The sequence below is a fragment of the Aquarana catesbeiana genome, linkage group LG08 (genome assembly GCF_042186555.1).
Source record: "Aquarana catesbeiana isolate 2022-GZ linkage group LG08, ASM4218655v1, whole genome shotgun sequence".
Lineage (NCBI taxonomy): Eukaryota > Metazoa > Chordata > Amphibia > Anura > Ranidae > Aquarana > Aquarana catesbeiana.
The window spans coordinates 109,946,377-109,965,161 of record NC_133331.1 but is presented as its reverse complement, the minus strand read 5'-3'; the positions used below and the strand labels follow the sequence as shown (position 1 = coordinate 109,965,161).

The following is an 18,785-nucleotide window of genomic DNA, read 5'->3' as shown; positions in this document are numbered from 1 at the left end:
GAATGATAAGATAGTATCTCAGAACTCTGACATATTTTTGCAGGGAGCTCTAAGAGATTATTGCAGATCTCTGATTTACAGTAAGTTGCAAATAAGACTTTTTTTAGGTGGTCCTGGCCTCAAACCTTTTCTGAGAGTTTAGAAAAATGTTGGTCCAAAGGGCAGACATGATTCAGATATTACTGACCATGAATTTTCTTTCTTCTCATCTATAAAATATTTTTATTGCATCACAAATAAAAAATAATATTTCAGCGATTAATCCGAGGAGTGGCAGGAATTAAGATAAAAGTATGCTACTGTTAAACATATACATATCCTGAGAAGATGCCTTCTGAGATAGAGGCACAAGTATTTCAAGCTGAGAAAATACTGTATTGATTTTTAGTTTTCATCTAAATAAACTGTCATGATGTATTGCAGGAAAAGAGCAGAACAATCTGTTGTATATAAAAAGCACCAATAATCCCAAGTGTTTGCTAGCTCCCTATTGCAATGACTCTCCCCCCATAACCCTTGCAGGCTTCCTTTTTTTTTTGTGGAACTGCCACAGAGCATTATATTATTATATTATTATTTGTCTCGCACCTCAATGCCTATGCTGGTGGACTATGGGGGTGCTTCCCTGACATCACCTGATGTCTGCAGCAGGATCTGTAATCAGAATTTAGCTAAAAAAGGACAACAATCTGGGGCAGTCTTGGTCATAGAAAGCTTGCTTGTCCAGGCATACAGGTAAAAAATCTTAAAGATGCTACTAGTATGAGGCCAGGATGAAGGCATTTGTCATGCAGTATATTAGCACTAATTCTTTAACAATACACTGTTCTTCAGTCTGTCAGGCAGTTGCAGCAACTTTATAAGAGTAACTCTTGAAAACGGCTCTGACTTATTTGTTCCACAGTTCTTCCAACATGGCAGTGCCACAAGCAACAAGGAAAGTCCTCCCATAAGAACAGAAATGCCGCAAAAGTAAAAGGCAATATCATATGTCCCCGTCCAGTCAAAGAACCAACCTAAAAAAAAAAAGACCACAAAAATTGTAGCAAATCATTAATATAATAATAAAAATTAATAACCCAGAATAAAATATAAGGATGTTATAAGGAGCAACTTGACCATTTCACATTATTAACCTACAGACTCTGGCTCTTTAGTGTTAGTATTGTGACATTACACTGAATATATCTTCCTTTGTCAAGTTGTTTTTCACTTTTATGTGGAATTCAATCCTCATTATGTAAAACAATTTTAATGATATACAGTCAGCACTTTATGTCCCTTTCTCACAGGCTGTCTGATCAGGTCTACCTTTTGGTTTTAATGTTAGTCTAGGGGCAGTGGTCTTCAAACAGTGATGAGCACTATTTCTTTCATTGATACCAACAATGGGGCACAATTCCATCCATTGACATCAACAAAATGCCACTCACCATTCCTCCCACTGAGATCAATGATGGGGCACTATTCCTTCTACTTACAACTATAAGGTACTTTCCTCCCACTGACACCAAAGATAGGGCAATGTTTACTCCCACTGGATGTCAAGATATTTTCTTCTTCCACTGACCCTAGCCTGGCCCCCCTAAAGTCTGTCTCTTTGTTGAAAGTTTGGATACCCCTGGCAGCTGGATGTAACCTCAGAGCCTGCCCAGGGCCAATTTTTTTTTTTAAAAGGTCTGTGACCTAAACATGACAAAACAGAGGTAACTGGATGAACATAAACACAAGTCTGTTTACACCCAACTGCCTATAGGTCGACTATAGGTCTGGAAAACTCCAGTTTTCAATGCAGCAAACAAATCCAGACATGGGTGTCAGAAAAATAACTTCTGTTCTACTCTGATTCAGCTGTGAATCTTGTTACAGATCCTCTGCTAATCGGAGCAGATATGGCCCATCTCAAGGGGATCTACCGTATCTCACAAAAGTGAGTACACCCCTCACATTTTTGTAAATATTTTATTATATCTTTTCATGTGACAACACTGAAGAAATGACACTTTGCTACAATGTAAAGTAATGAGTGTACAGCTTTTATAACAGTGTAAATTTGCTGTCCCCTCAAAATAACTGAACACACAGCCATTAATGTCTAAACTGCTGGCAACAAAAGTGAGTATACCCCTAAGTGAAAATGTCCAAATTGGGCCCAATTAGCCATCCCCCCCCCCCCCCCCCCGGTGTCATGTGACTCGTTAGTGCTACGAGGTCTCACGTATGAATGGGGAGCAGGTATGTTAAATATGGTGTTATCGCTCTTGCTCTGTCATACTGGTCACTGGTAGTTCAACATGGCACCTCATGGCAAAAAACTCTCTGGATCTGAAAAAAAAGAATTGTTGCTCTACATAAAGATGGCCTAGGCTATAAGAAGATTGCCAAGACCCTGAAACTGAGCTGCAGCATGGTGGCCAAGACCATACAGTGGTTTAACAGGACAGGTTCCACTCAGAACAGGCCTCGCCATGGTCGACCAAATGAGTTGAGTGCACGTGCTCAGCATCATATCCATAGGTTTGCATTGGGAAATAGATGTATGAGTGCTGCCAGCATTGCTGCATAGGTTGAAGGGTTGGGGGGTCAGCCTGTCAGTACTCAGGCCATATGCCGCACACTGCATCAAATTGGTCTGTATGGCTGTCATCTCAGAAGGAAGCCTCTTCTAAAGATGATGCACAAGAAAGCCCACAAACAGTTTGCTGAAGACAAGCAGACTAAGGACATGGATTACTTGAACCATGTCCTGTGGTTTGATGAGACTAAGATAAACTTATTTGGTTCAGATGGTGTCAAGCATGTGTGGTGGCAACCAGGTGAGAAGTACAAAGACAAGTGTGTCTTGTCTACAGTCAAGCATGGTGGTGGGAGTGTCATGGTCTGGGGCTGCATGAGTGCTGCAGGCATTGGGGAGCTACAGTTCATTGAGGGAACCATGAATGCCAACATGTACTGTGACATACTGAAGCAGAGCATGATCCCCTCCTTTTGGAGACTGGGCCACAGGGCAGTATTCTAACATAACGACCCCAAACACACCTCCAAGACAACCACTGCGTTGCTAAAGAGGCTAAGGCTAAAGGTGATGGACTGGCCAAGCATGTCTCCAGACCTAAACCCTATTGAGCATCTGTGGGGCATCCTCAAATGGAAGGTGGAGGAGCACAAGGTCCCTAACATCCACCAGCTCCGTGATGTCATCATGGGGGAGTGGAAGAGGACTCCAGTGGCAAGATATGATGCTCTGGTGAACTGCATGCCCAAGAGGGTTAAGGCAGTGCTGGAAAATAATGGTGACATTTTGGGCCCAATTTGGACATTTTCACTTAGGGGTGTACTCACTTTTGTTGCCAGCCGTTTAGACAATAATGGCTGTGTGTTGAGTTATTTTGAGGGGACAGCAAATTTACACTGTTACACAAGCTGTACACACACTACTTTTACATTGTAGCAAAGTGTAATTTCTTCAGTGTTGTCACATGAAATGATATAATTAAAGATTTCCAAAAACGCGAGGGGAGTACTCACTTTTATGAGATACTGTAAGGAGGGAAAAAAAGTACAATTCTATGTCAGAAAAGCTCTTAAAAAGTGGCCTTTCAATATTCACTGTTTTTTATCTAATAAATCTTCAGAAACACTGTAGGATAAACAGAAAGCGTAACAGCATTGTGTGACAGCTTCATAAAACAATTATTTATAAAATGTCATAGGCCGGTACTCACAAACATCTCTTTATAAACATATCTTGTCAATTAAAAACATCTAGGAAAACACCCGATTGACCTTTGGTGCATTGAAGAAATCTGTGTAGTTGAACTTGTTTACGCAGCATGCAGCCTCCATCTTCGCATGTTGCCACTGACCAGTTTCAAGGGCAAACCCTCTTCATCAGAGTGCTGAAGTTTATTTAGAAATGTTTGTGAGTACCAGTCTATGTAATTTAAAAGAGAAGTTACTTTTTTAAAAAAAATCATACTTACCTAGGTGGATGCAGCATCGGTCCCCCGCCAGCTCTAAGGCTGAGAACCGAGTGATCAAACACAGCTGATCGCACAGTTCTCAGTGCTCTGTGAGCAGAGAGCTGGTGACTATCAGTCACCGACTCTATGCTCTGACCCCCCCTGCACGCTCACTGGATTGTTGACTGGGCTGTGGAGGGGGCGGGAGCGGCTGGCTCAGGCTCTCCATGGCTCGCTGAGAGGCTGAGCCAGTTGCCAATCCAAGCATCTGGGAGGATCCCAACCTTATGAGTGTAATCTATCCCCAGCCGGGACCGGCTCTGTGAAATCAGCCGACAGCAGAATATTACAGTCAAACGAGCTTTGGCTGTACTTCTCCTTTTAATAATATAGGTTTTTTGAAGGTGGATGTTACACGATGCCGGTGTGCTTTCTGTCCCATATGTTATTATTGATACTCTACAACAGTGGTCATCAACCCTGTCCTCAGGGCCCATTAACAGGCCAGGTTTTATGTATTACCTTGGGGAGATACAGACTAGAATACTGCAATCACTGAGCAGCAAATTATATCACCTGTGATGTATTTCAGTTATCTTGCAAACCTGGCCTGTTAGTGGGCCCTGAGGACAGGGTTGATCACCACTGCTCTACAAGACTCTGGTTTGGCCGCACCTGGAGTATGCTGTCCAGTTCTGGGCACCAGTCCTCAGGAAGGATGTACTGGAAATGGAGCGAGTACAAAGAAGGGCAACAAAGCTCATAAAGGGTCTGGAGGACGTTAGTTATGAAGAAAGGTTGCGAGCACTGAACTTATTCTCTCTGGAGAAGAGACGCTTGAGAGGGGATATGATTTCAGTTTACAAATACCATACTGGTGACCCCACAATAGGAATAAAACTTTTTTGCGGAAAGGGAGTTTAACAAGACACGTGGTCAATCATTAGAATTAGAAGAAAAGAGGTTTAACCTTAAACTACGTAGAGGGTTCTTTACTGTAAGAGTGGAAAGGATGTGGAATTTCCTTCATCAGGCGGTGGTCTCACCAGGTGGGGGGGGCATCGATAGTTTCGAAAAACTATTAGATAAGCACCTGAACGACTGAAACATACAGGGATATACAAAGTAATACTGACATATATTCACACACATAGGTTGGACTTGATGGACTTGTGTCTTTTTTCAACCTCACCAAGTTATTCTTCAAGTCCTCTAATGCAGTGATATACTGTGTAGCCAAGGATTTCTATGGGAAACGTCATACTTTACAGGACTTCTAGAGGCTGCCCCATGAGTATCACTCCCCATATAAGTGAATTGGGATGTAGAGCACTTATGCAAGATGAAAGGGACCTGGCGGTTGCACTTTCAGAAGAAATGTTATACAGATCCAGGCAGGGCAATACAGTGAAGATTGCTAGAATAGGGACAGAGAGCCTTAAAGCAAAGGTGTCCAAACTGCATCCTTGGAGCCAGATGCAGCCCTTTGCTTGCCTTTACACAGCCTTTGAGGCATTTTTCCTGCCACTGACACCAACAATGGGGTAACATTCCTGCCACTGACACCAACAATGGGGCACTATTCCTTCCACTGACACCAACGATGGGGCATAATTCCTTCCACTGACACCAACAATGGGGCATAATTACTTCCACTGACAACAAAAATGGGGCACTATTCCTCCCACTGGCGCCAACTATTTCTTCCCCTAATATCAAAGATCGGACATTGTTTACTCCCACTGGGCACAGTCCAGCCCCACTAAAGTCTGAAGAACAGTAAACTGGCCCTTGTCCCTGCCTTACATGACAAATTGTGCCAAATGTACAACTGTCCTCTAAATGTGACCTCAAATAGCAACATATATATATATATATATATATATATATATATATATATATATATATATATATATGCCAAATTCCATTATTAAAGGCGTGACAACAGGAATCCATGTCAAAAATGAGAATGTAAATCCCACAAAAGTAGAAGCATCTGTTTTTCATTGAATATTGAGAGTATGTGACAATTATCCTTCATTTTGTGTTGAGACTTTTTTTATATACTGTAAACGATCTTCCCCAAAAGGAAGGTGATGTCTATATAACTATTTAGTGAGTGGTTAATAATAGCAGCTATAATATTGTGAAGGAATGTGATGTAGATAATAATAATAGTAATCTGAAAATGTCTATTTTCTTATGTGCATACATATTTTTCTCCTTACTCATTATATAAGTATACAGATTTGCTCTGTTCCTATATTTTCTCAAGATGGCGATTACCCCCTACCTCCCACACACAGAAGAACGCGGAACTGGAGATAAGACCAAAGAGAGCCAAACCTCGTTATGAAAATTATGCATCTTCTTTTCTATCTTAACCAATGAGATGTACCTATTAGACTAACATAGCAATGACGTATTTGTGTGTATAAAACATTAACACCGCCTTGAATAAATCAGAAGTGGAATGAGTTAGCAATTCTGAGCGTGTCTCAGAGTGTTTACTTTATATGCATGCATATCTACACTTTTCAAATTAGAGACAGCAGCAGATAACCTTGAGCTCGATTGTAGCTCTTAATCATTTCCATAAAAGTTGGTGCCGAAACCCGGGATCTCAGGCTACGGTCGAAGTTATACCGCGACAAGCATTCGGGCGTTAACTGATTAATGAGAGTGGGGTTTGCGCAGCCCTAGCAGTACCGGTGAGTTGATTTATATTCTTACCACTGTACGACTCTCTTATCTTTCGGTTGACGGCTGGATTCTGTCGGTATGCTGAGACTGTCTTAGAGGCAGGTATTTCCTCGCCTGAGGTTGTTTAACGAACCTGCTGATGGGTTTCTGCTGACTGTATTTTTTGTTCACTGTCTGTCATTCTTTGGGTTACGAAACTCAGCAGTCTAAAAGTGCTACATGCGTGAATGTATGGTCTCATCTCCAGACGAGCTGTCGGCCTCTGGGATGAGATAGTTTTTTTGTAGCAGTCGTTTATAGACGGATGTAATCTAGGTTCAAGGAACCTTTGAGGGTTATCTCAGCTGCTGGCTTTGCAGTCTGAAAGCGTTACAGAGGACTCACCCCAAGAAGAGTTGTCGGCCTCTTGGTGTAGAGCTGTAGAAAAACGTCTATAAACGGGTTTATTTTTGCAGGGTGGTCTGCCCTTGCGTTTATCTTAGCCTGCTGAGGTTTTACGGTTCAGAGAGTGGCAGGTGTAATGTCCTGTCCTGAGTGTATCTGTGGTTTATTGTTTGCTATATACACGAGAGGGGGTGGGGACTGGTTAAAGTCGGAGGGGGGCTGCCCGGGAGATCTGTTGGGTCGCGGGCCGTTGCTCCTCACTACCCCTAATGTGTTTGTTCTTGTTCTGAGATTAACCGTACATTAGTCTTATGAGCTCCCACCGAAGGAATTTGCTGATAAGAACGCTGAGAAAAATATTAACTCCTTGGTTGTATGTATTCCCCTCTCAAGCCGTTAGCCGAGAAACAGAAAGTGATATTGTAATGAAAGTGATATTGTAAAGAAGGAGAGAAGAAGATGTTGAAATAGTTAACAAAGTTGAAAGAAGTGACGAAAGTTATGTTGCAGAAGAAACAGGGAGAAAAATCCTGTGTGATAAAGAAAATTGGATAAAGGAAGTTAAGAAAGATGGCGATTGTATTATGTATGTATAGCTGATGATATGTTGGAACTTTAAACAAAGGAGGGGAGGGACAGCACTGCCCTCCGTCTAACAACCACTCCTTTCTCACCACCCAAGCACAACCCACTGTGACAACTCAGCCCGGCGGCCATCTTAGTGCACCCATGCCTTCACTTTCTACCCAGTCCAGTGCACTTCCTGCCGGCGGCCATCTTGGTACACCCAGTAAGCTTAAACAGCTTGTACCCAGCCCTCCCTGTTTTAGACCAAGATGGTTCATACCACACACCTGTCTTCCCCAATACGGGAGCATCACATTCCCAGGCTGGATATGTTAATGATGAAGAAGCATCTGAGTGGGAAGCCCGACAGCAGGCAGCAAGGCCACCCACTGATTTAACCCCCAATCCGGCTCCAGACTCTCAGTTCCGAGAGGATCTCAAACACATGCTGGCAACCGTAAAGAACAGTGCCTCTTGTCAGCCCCTGCCCCAACAACAGTCTCGGTTACCAGAAGGGGCACCAGTGATGTATGTCGCTTTTACTCTATCACAAGCAGCGGCCTTAGTGACAAGTCTGCCTGACCCAGAGAAGCAGCCAATTCCCTTCTACCACAGGATAGTGCAAATACAAGAAACTTACTCAGCTGCCTGGAGAGACTTGATCAGCCTATGCCAAATCAAAGCAGGATATGTCTTTTGGCCAGTCATGCAGATGGCCTTCAATGATGCCTGCCTGACAAGTGCCACTTCCTACACCTCAGGCGTGGAGTTCTGTGCACAACTCCACGACTGGGCAAAGGAGAAGTTGACGGATCAGAAGACCACAATCCAAGATATTACCCAAGATAAAGGGTAGTGTGTGAAGAAGTATCATGCTAGACTCATAAAGACACACACACACATGTTATCAACTGCTTTTGTTTCAGGGCTCAGAGAGGATATCAGAAAAGGCCTGATGGTGGCCCGCCCTGAATACCATTCAATGAAAATGTCTGATTTATTGTTGGTGGCCAGAGGTATAGAAAATCAAAAAGGTAAAAAACCAACGCCCCTCATGGTAACCCATGATGAAGATCCCGCCTACACTCGTCCACCACCACTGCCCAATACCAGGGTAAGGATCACCTGTTACAACTGTGGGAAACGGGGTCACATAAGGAAAGAATGCAGAGCCCCAAGATGTCCCAGACGAAAAACCTACCACTTTCCTCATTGACAGGGGTGCAGCCAAAAAGTGTGTTGAGAGCGGTGAACCTGCCTAATAATTCTTTCCTTTCCACTTCCTGATTTGCTTGCCAGATTTGTGGTGTCCTCTACATGTCCCTTGAATCTACTAGGAGCTGATGTGTTGTCCAGACTACAGGCCTCAATCAGGACACGCCTGAAGGGGGGTGAAGTTACATACTCCCCTATCTTTAGAAGACTCATCTGCTTTGTGTTCTCTGCCTCTCCTGATGACACTTAATGAAAAAAAAAAAAAAAAAAACTTCAAGTTCAATACTGCAGGAAGTACTTGACAGAATCCCTGCGTGCCTATGGTCCACAGGACCGGGAGACAACGGTAACTTAAAGGTGCCACCAGTTTCAGTCAAGCTAAAAGAGGGCGCTTCATTGCCTCGGAAACCACAATAACCCCAAGAAGAGAATCCTAAAAAGAGAACCAGGTACCTACTGTGGATGCCTTTGACTGCAAAATACCTCACAGAGGTGGACCTTACAAACGTTTTCTTCAGTGTCCACCCTCACCCCTTCTGCTGGTACCTTTTCGCATTCATCCACGGAAAGAAACGGCAACATACCTAAACAGTTGTGCCACAAGGGGCACAGAACTTTCCAAGCCAGTTTGCAAAAGCTATGGCTATCATCCTTGACACATGACAAAAGGAACACCCGGAAGTGATTCTCTTCCAACATGTTGATGACCTTCTCTTTTGTGCAGCTGACTTACCCCCTCTTGAAGTCACCTCAGAAAGCCTGTTGTGCTATCTTGCCAACCAGGGCTGCAGAGCCTCAAAGCCCAAATTGCAGTGGTGCTCAACACCTGTCATTTTCCTTGGACTAATTTCCTAGTGCAGAGCATGGATTCCAGAAGCCTTCCTACTGATGCTCTGCAATCAGACCCTTCCAGATGTCTCCTGAAGAAATATCTAAAGTTTGAAACCCTTGAGTGCGCCACCCCCGGCGCTAGGGCTCCCAGCCTACGACAAAACGCTCAAGCTCTTTGTATCCGAACGTCTGGGACATGCTGCAGGTGTACTCACCCACTCACACGACATCAGCCTACGCCCCATAGGATATTATTCCTGTCGGCTGGATGCGGTAGCAAGAGGAGGCCTATTGTGTCTGCGAGCTGGATTTGCTACACAAGACTTGCTTGACAAAACTTTGAACTTGGTCCTCGGACACTGCCTCGTTCTGCTTGTTCCCCATGACGTTGTTGCCATATTCAACCAAGATCCAGCCGAAACACTTGTCCACTACCAGACACTTGAGACTCCTGTGTTCCCTCCTACTGGACAGCATTACTCTATTAAGTTGTCAAACACTGAACCCTACCACCCTTCTTCCACTTCTCGAGGGGGGAAAAGGAGGAGGAGTAGAGTCTTGGCTTGTCACCCCCGTGACCGCACAGGACACGCGGTCACCACTGAAAATACTGTACTACAAGCTGAAGCCTTACCACCGGTGATGTCTGCACAGGAGGCAGAGCTATAAGCACTTACTACAGCACGTAAATGGGCAGAGGGAAAAAGAGCCAACATTTATATGGACTCAAGATATGCTTTCAACATTGCCCATGATTATGGTGTTATCTAGAACAGAGGATTCCTGATGGCTGCAGGAACACCTGTGAAAACTTGATTGATGCCTTGCTTCTCACAACCCAAGTGACTATTCTGAGTAAAAGCACACGACAAAATGAACTCAAAGGAAGCTTAAGACAATCATCGAGCCAATACAGCTGCCAAACAGACAGCTGGTGGTCCGCGGGAAGTGGACAGCAGGGTGGTAGAAGAAGACCACCCCGTGCTTACCTTACAGACTTTCCCAGTGGACAGAGTTTATCTAAAAGAACTACAGGAAACAGCAAGTCCGGATAAGAAGGAAAGCTGGAAACGGAGAGGAACAACTCTCAGAAATGGACTATTCGAGTGCAACAAGAAGCCTTGTCTACCCAGGAGTATGTACCCAGCCGTGGTGCAATGGGCACATGGAGCTGCCCACTTGACAAAGACTTTTATGAACTCTCTTATCAACAAGTGTTGCACCGAGAGTTACTCCACTGACCGACAGCTTCTGCAGATCATGCATTATCTGCACCAAATGTAACCCAGAATGCACAGAAGAAGCACCTGGCAAAAGCCCTATACCCCATTCCAGAGGATGCAAATTGATCATTCTCAAGTGCCAAGAAGTGGCAGATTCGAATACGCCCTAGTGGAAGTGGTCATGACTGCCAGGACCACAGCTAAGAAATTACTGAGTGAGATAGTATGTAGATTTGGGGTCCCAGAGGTGATATTGAGAGATCAGGGACCAGCCCTAACAACAACCCTTACTAAAGAGATTTGGGCAGCACTGGGGGTTCAGTTGGCACTACACATCCCATACCACCCTCAAAGTAGCGGGAAGGTAGAAAGGATGAATGGGACACTAAAAACAGGATGTTAAAGATGGCCCAAGAGACTAACATGAGTTGGCCAGACAGTTAGCCCATTGCCCTGTTTAGTGTCAGACACACCCCCGGGGGAAACATGCCCTATCCCCTTATGAAATTTTGTTTGGTTCAGCTCCCAGACTTGGTTGTTACTTTCCACAACAGTTACAGTTACAGTCTGATGTGTTGACTAATTATGTAACCACATTATCACGAGAATTAACCTGAATGCATGTCCAGGTGTTTTCTTCCATTCCAGATCCTGAATTAGATACAGGAACACACCAACTACTGTCTGGAGATCCTTGAGCCAAGTTATGATGGTCCATTCCAAGTTTTGCTGACCACAGCCACCTCAGTCAAGTTGGCCAGGAAGAACACCTGAATGCACGCTTATCACTGCAGGAGAGCGTGTTTTCGGGTGCTGCATATCCTTTTTCTGTTTGATCTAGGGGGGAGGGGCCCAGGAGGTGGCCATCACAAAAATGATAACATAATTACGTTTTGGTGTAACTCTTCAGGTACACATGTGACCACCTTTACCTTAGATTACTGTGACATAGTACCTTGTCCGTTTGACCCTTCATGGTGATGCCATTGGTACAGTGATATCCTGACGGTAAGGACATATATGTATGCCACACAGACAGTTACTGGGGACAGAGTTGTGGTTTCTGTGGGGGCCAGTGGGTTGGAACACAGGGCCAGACTGGGCGACCACAGAGTGCATTAGACAAAAAAGATGAAAATAGAAAGCCCCATATCCTAACCAAAGATACCCCTGATACATACACTGACCCAGCACACAGTCAGAGGAGGAAGCGAGCAGCTCTCTCCGGAAGCTTTGATCCTCATGTATACATACATGTCATAGGGGTTACAAGGGGGGTCCCTGATGAGTTTAAAGGCAGGGATCAGGTAAAAGCTGGTTTTGAGTCTTTGATCCCCATAACAACTGTCAGCAAGAATGTAGATTGAATTAACTACATGTCATGGTTATGCAATAGAGTTTGTCGATCAGCATACCTGTCTCCATGTGTTCATCTCTAGAGACCAGCTGACCCTCACCTGACTGCTTTTGTAACCTCCCCTCTAAGCATGGCCCCACCCCAGGCCATATCAGGGAACCCTATATTAACCTGTGCACTGCAAGCCAGCAGTGCTGATCAACCACTGTGTGTTAGCCTCTATGTGTACTTGCTGTGTTTCCTACATCTGATTCCTGTTACCGACTTTGGCCTGTTCCCGACCATCCCTGTTTGCCTGTGACCCTGATGTTCCAGCCAGCTCCCTCCTTCCTCATCTCCTGTAGTCTACCGTGAGCGTGAGCTGTGAGACCCTGGGGACCGCGACCTGGAGCCAGACTGCAGCGCAGTCCATCCTCACCACTAGAGGCTCTGGTGAACACCCGCTGGCTCTTAGACTCCGCGCCCTGGGGAATCTATGCTCTAGCTCCCAGTGGGATCTGTGTCAGTGATCCAGTAGACCTGATTCCTGAACCTCCCAGGGTACAATCCGCAGCAGTCAGCCGTAGGGTCTACTACCTTGCGGTGCACTCCTGATCCCAACGGTGTGCATCTGTCACCCAGCCTCTAGGTGACCTGACACTACACATATTATAACCAACAGAGATTTGTAAATTACTCTAAAGACGCCCTCCAGGGAATTGCTGACCAGCTAGCCCCCACTTCCTACATGACATTCCAGGACCTGATGGCCTTAGACATGGTGTTAGCCGAGAAGGGAGGTGTTCTGTAAAATGATAGAAAAAAAAACAGGAACTTGCTGCACATACATTCCTGATAATACTGGCCCAAATGGTAAGGTTACTTTAGCTATAAAGAAATTAGAAGATCTGTCACTAGAGTTGAAGAAGAACTCAGGTATCACAGACCCATGGGACCAATATTTTAGCTGGATGAGTGGGTGGCAGAAGGTGCTCGCCCAGATACGGGTAACGGTATTAATAATCCTGGATCTTTTAGCCCTGATTATATGCTGTATTCTACCTTTTGTAAAAAAGTTAATGAGCAAGGCTGTAGACAATAGCACACCTACATTTCTCCACCAAGAAGAAGAGGACCTCCTTATGATGGAAGATGACAAACCCTTCACTCCTCTACAGTCACTCCCTGTCCATAATCTCACAATCCTATAGGGTTATAGGGATAGATAGCGCCTGACTGCACCTCTCCAGCTGTATCGAGGAGGGAAGTGAACAGTTGCTGCCCAATTCTATATACAGCCTAAAAGAGTTGCTGAGGAGAAGGACCAGGCTAAAAAGTAGGACCTTTAGTATTAGGGACAGAAAAGAGAAAATAGTCATTTTAGGGGGGATTGTGAAGGAATGTGATGTAGATAATAATAATAGTAATCTGAAAATGTCTATTTTCTTATGTGCATACATATTTTTCTCCTTACTCATTATATAAGTATACAGATTTGCTCTGTTCCTATATTTTCTCAAGATGGCGATTACCCCCTACCTCCCACACACAGAAGAACGCGGAACTGGAGATAAGACCAAAGAGAGCCAAACCTCGTTATGAAAATTATGCATCTTCTTTTCTATCTTAACCAATGAGATGTACCTATTAGACTAACATAGCAATGACGTATTTGTGTGTATAAAACATTAACACCGCCTTGAATAAATCAGAAGTGGAATGAGTTAGCAATTCTGAGCGTGTCTCAGAGTGTTTACTTTATATGCATGCATATCTACACTTTTCAAATTAGAGACAGCAGCAGATAACCTTGAGCTCGATTGTAGCTCTTAATCATTTCCATAAAAATATCTTACCAACTATAGGTGGTCCAAAGCAATTTCCGACACCAGCAAAGAACATCAGTATCCCATAAGCATGAGTGAGTTTATCCAGGCCAACGGTGTTTGTTGTTACGTATGGAAATATTGACCAATTGCCAGTAAAAAATCCTACTGTGCCAGCAATAAGAGCCAGAGTGGCATATGTCTTGGCGAAAGGGATTGCAAGTACTGCCAAGCTTGTTGCCACTATAGTAAAGACGTAGAGATATAAAGAATTTATCCACTTAAAATCAGCCAGGATACCTAAGATGAGCTTGCCGATGGCCATCATGATGCCAAGGATGAAAACTAGGGGCACTGCCATCTCTTCTTTACTAATATTGGCACTTTTGGCTACATCTTCCAAAAGAAATCCTGGAGGAAACCCCCCTATGTCAAACAGCAGAATGTTTATGAAAAGAGCGGCAAACACTTTGTTTTTGAACAGGTTTTGAGTATCCTCCCAATAATCCAGGTAGCTGTGGCACTTGTTTTTAATGAACTGTTTGAAGCTTTGTTTCTCTGCAGCTCCATGGTTGATGTTAACCTTTTCTATATCGAGCTGAGTTGTAACTCCAGTTTCTCTAGTCTTAGTATCTTGAGATTTGCAGTTCTCATTTAATGTATGGGATTTCACAAGCATCCCCAGCTGTTCCTCAGTGTCGAGTTCTTTTTCATGATAAATGAGGTAGGTATCTGGAATTTTCTCTATGTCTGCTTTCTCTGATCTGTTGCTTGATACTTGTGGTAAGGGCCTCATCAGAATTCCACATGCCAATATATTCAATGACAGAGCCCCAATAATCAGCAAACACCCATCTATTCCATAGAAGGATATCAACTCTTTCTGTAGACTTGCATATATAAAGGTTCCAACGCTAGAACCTGTAAAGTGTAAATACAAATAATTATGTACAAATAATGTATTTTTTACCATGTGTGTACGTACCATATTTACATTCATGCTCAAGCACAAAGACCCAAGTAGGCTTCATACATGATATTCAGAAAAATAACCACTGTGCCTGTTCTGGTGACATGCATGCTCAGTACTCAGATTCATTAGTCTATCCCATAACTTAACCACTTAAGGTTTTGCCCCTCAATGACCAGGCCATTTTTTGCGATACAGCATTGCTTTGCTTTAACTGACAATTGTGACGCTGTACCAAAACAAAATTGACGTCCTTTTTTTCCCACAAATAGAGCTTTCTTTTGGTGGTATTTGATCACCTCTACGTTTTTTATTTTTTGCGCTATAAACAAGAAAAGAGCGACAATTTTAAAGGAAAAAACAATATTTTATACTTTTTGCTATAATAAATATCCCAAAAAAATGTAAAAAAATAAATTTCTTCATCAGTTTAGGCCAATATATTTTCTTCTACATACATTTGGTAAAAAAAAAAAAAAAAAATCGCAATAAGCGTATACTGATTGGTTTGCACAAAAGTTATAGCGTCTACAAAATAGGGAATAGATTTATGGCATTTTTATTTATTTTTTTTACTAGTAATGGCGGCGATCTGTGATTTTTAGTGGTACTGCGACATTGCTGCGGGAAGATCGGACACTTTTGACACATTTTTGGGACCATTGACACTTATACAGCGATCAGTGCTATAAAAATGCACTGATTACTGTGTAAATGTCACTGGTAGGGAAGGGGTTCACACTAGGGAGTGATCAAGGGGTTAAATGTGTTCCCTCGTGTGTGCATCTAACTGTGGGGGGATGTGACTGACTAGATAAGGAGACATATCACTGTTCCTTATTAGTAGGAACAGACAACCTGTCTCTCCTCTCCTGTCAGAACAGGGATTTGTGTTTTTACACACACACACATCCCCATTCTGACTCTCGTGCCAGCGATCGCAAGAGGCTGGCGGTCATCGTGTGACCGCCGGCCATGGGCATCGCGTCCCCTTCCGCTCATCGGGCGCACGCGTGCGCCTCCAGTGGCGCATTACGCACCTGCAATGACTGTTTAAAGGGTCGACGTACAGCTACAGCGATTTGTGGGAACGAGCCGACCTGCCACAGTATAATGATGGCGGCTGGTCGGCAAGTGGTTAAACAGGGTAATGTAGGTAAAGAGTAATTCCAGGTATGGATATTTTATACATAGTTGCATTGGTCCAGCTCAGACCAATGTAACTATGCATATACAATACCTGGCCAATACCCCTTGCAGCTGGAAATCCCTTAAGTAGTCACTACTCCAGTGATCTCCAGTTGCTTCCGGGTCCCATGCTGCCGGGCTACTGTATTCTAAACACGGGAGGTTAGACACTCAGCACATGCACCATTCAGAGAATGCTTTGGATATTCTGAATGAATGCAAAGTGTTCTCTAATTGGGCCAGGAGAAGAGGTGGGCAGAAATGTCGCACTGGGTCAGTTTAACTATGAAAAACATAGCTGGTAAGAAGAAAAAAAACCTTTTGCAGTTGTGGATAGTTTTGAAAGGGTAGGACCCCTTAGATTTTAAAGTGATATTAAAGTCTCATTTTTTTTTTAAATACCAAACATGTTATACTTACGTGCTCTCTGTGAAATGGTTTGGCACAGAGCTGCTCCAAACCTCCTCTTCTGGGATCCCCAGCCATTGCTCCTAGCTCCCTCTGCCTTTAAGTACCACCCAACAAGCAACTTGCTAGGGGGGGTACTCATGTGGGCTCACGAGCCACAATGTATGTGTCTATTGACACACCCAGTGTGACTTGACCACATTCCCTTGCTCCCTCGCCACTGGATTTAATTGACAGCAGTGGGAGCCAATGGCTCCAGCTGCTCTCTCTGACTCCAGTGACGAGAGAGAGAGAGAGAGAGAGAACAGCACTGGACTGGGATAGGTAAGTATTTACAGGGGGCTGTGGGGGTGGGGTGCGGGGGTGGCCAAGCTGCACCTAAAAAGTATTAATTCTCTGCATTAACCACTTGACCTCTGGAAGGTTTTACCCCATTCATGACCAGGCCATTTTTTGCTATTCAGCGCTGTGCTATTTTAACTGGCAATTGCATGGTCATGCAACACTGTACACAAGTGCAATTTATATGTTTTTTTCCAAGCAAATAGAGCTATCTTTTGGTGGTATTTGATCACCACTGAGGTTTTTTTTTTTTTTGCTATATAAATAAAAAAAGTCTGAAAATTATGAAAAAAAACTCCAATATTTTCTACTTTCTTTTACAAAACATATCCAATAAAATCAAATTTCTTCAGAAATTTAGGCCAAAATGTATTCTGCTACATGTCTTTGGTAAGAAAAAAAAATCCCAATGAGTGTATATTAATTGGTTTGTGTGAAGGTTATAGCATCAACAAACTATGGTGTATATATTTGAAAATTGATCAATCCTGATGTACTGATGGCCTATCTCATTTCTTGAGGTCTCTAAAATGCCAGGAAAGTACAAATACCCCAAAATGACCCCTTTTTGGAAAGTAGACAGTCTAAGGTATTTAGTAAGAGGCATGGTAAGTTTTTGAAGTTGTCATTTTTTATCACAATTTTTTGGAAAATTAGGAAATAAATAAAAGTTGTGTTTTTTTCACATTTTTTTTTACATAATGTCACCAGTGCAGTACAGCATATACTCATATGACTGGCGTGTCAGTGTTCATGGATACTGACTGGTGACATTATGTTAAAAAAAATTAATTATTTTATTAAACTTTTAAAAAACTTTTAAAAAATTTTTTAAAAACTTTTTAAAAAACGTTTTTTTAACATATTTGTTCCTTTTTTATTACATATTTTCATTGGAGTAGTTCAATGTCACCATAGTGACACTGTAGTACTCAGGGGGTGATCAGGGATATATTTATTTTTTGTTTATTTGTTTTGCACTTTTATTCATCTAGGAGCATTTCTGAAGGCTACCCGAGTACTCTGCAGCCTGGGGAGTGAAGTAATCATGCCTGTTGCAGCTAAAGGTTTGTGAAATCTCAACACTGTGTGGAGGCTTACAAGCAGGACAAACCTTTGGATGATGCTGGGATGACTATTGTCTAAACCATTTGCCTTTGGGGGTTGCCTTCAGAATTGTTCCTGGATGACCCTGGCTGGGTTCTGTGGCCACATACTCTGCTGACCTCTCTTTAATTAGAGGGTTCTTTGTAGCTGGTAAGCCTGTATTTCTTACATAAGAGGTGGTGGTATCACAGTTTGCATTCCTTTTCAAGGTGATGGATGTCAATTGCATGCACGGATTGTCTTGATTGATTAAGAAGAGGATCCCTCTTCAGTTTCACAAACTTTATATTTGTGACAAATAAGAAAACTCAGATATGCGCGCCCCTCTCGAGTCTTCACCACTGCGCTCAAATGCCAGGTAGAAGGGTGCTTACCCCCTACAAAAGAGAAAGTCCTAAATAAAATGACTATAGAGCTGCCACTTTAAAAAATATATATATACTATGCAAACCTTTCTATTGCTAACAAGTAATCCTGGGCTGTATTGGTACTTGCAAGTCAGAAAAAGTGGCGCTAAATGGCGGTGTAACTCCTAGCTAGTGCGAAAAAAATAATCATCTAGTGTTCCAACAAACAATGTGTGCACATAAAGTGAAAAACATTCATGGAAGATCTCATCAGTGTGAGAAAAATAAGAAATACAAAATCCCTGTAAAGGTGTATCATACACACAGCAATATATATTGTATGATGACATGAAACGTGAACTATAAATAATATCAG

The 18,785-nt window shown here is 43.0% G+C and overlaps 1 protein-coding gene across 1 annotated transcript in view; it reads right to left on the bottom strand.

Annotated features, from left to right (window-relative positions):
- The window catches only part of SLC16A9 (solute carrier family 16 member 9), a gene marked incomplete in the record, with an annotated part of 79,130 nt that overhangs the window by 1,603 nt on the left and 58,742 nt on the right, over positions 1–18,785 (bottom strand). Inside the window, 2 exon segments of the mRNA XM_073596306.1 lie at positions 1–1,016; positions 14,078–14,968. Of these exon segments, the coding sequence (XP_073452407.1) occupies positions 805–1,016; positions 14,078–14,968 (1,103 nt within the window).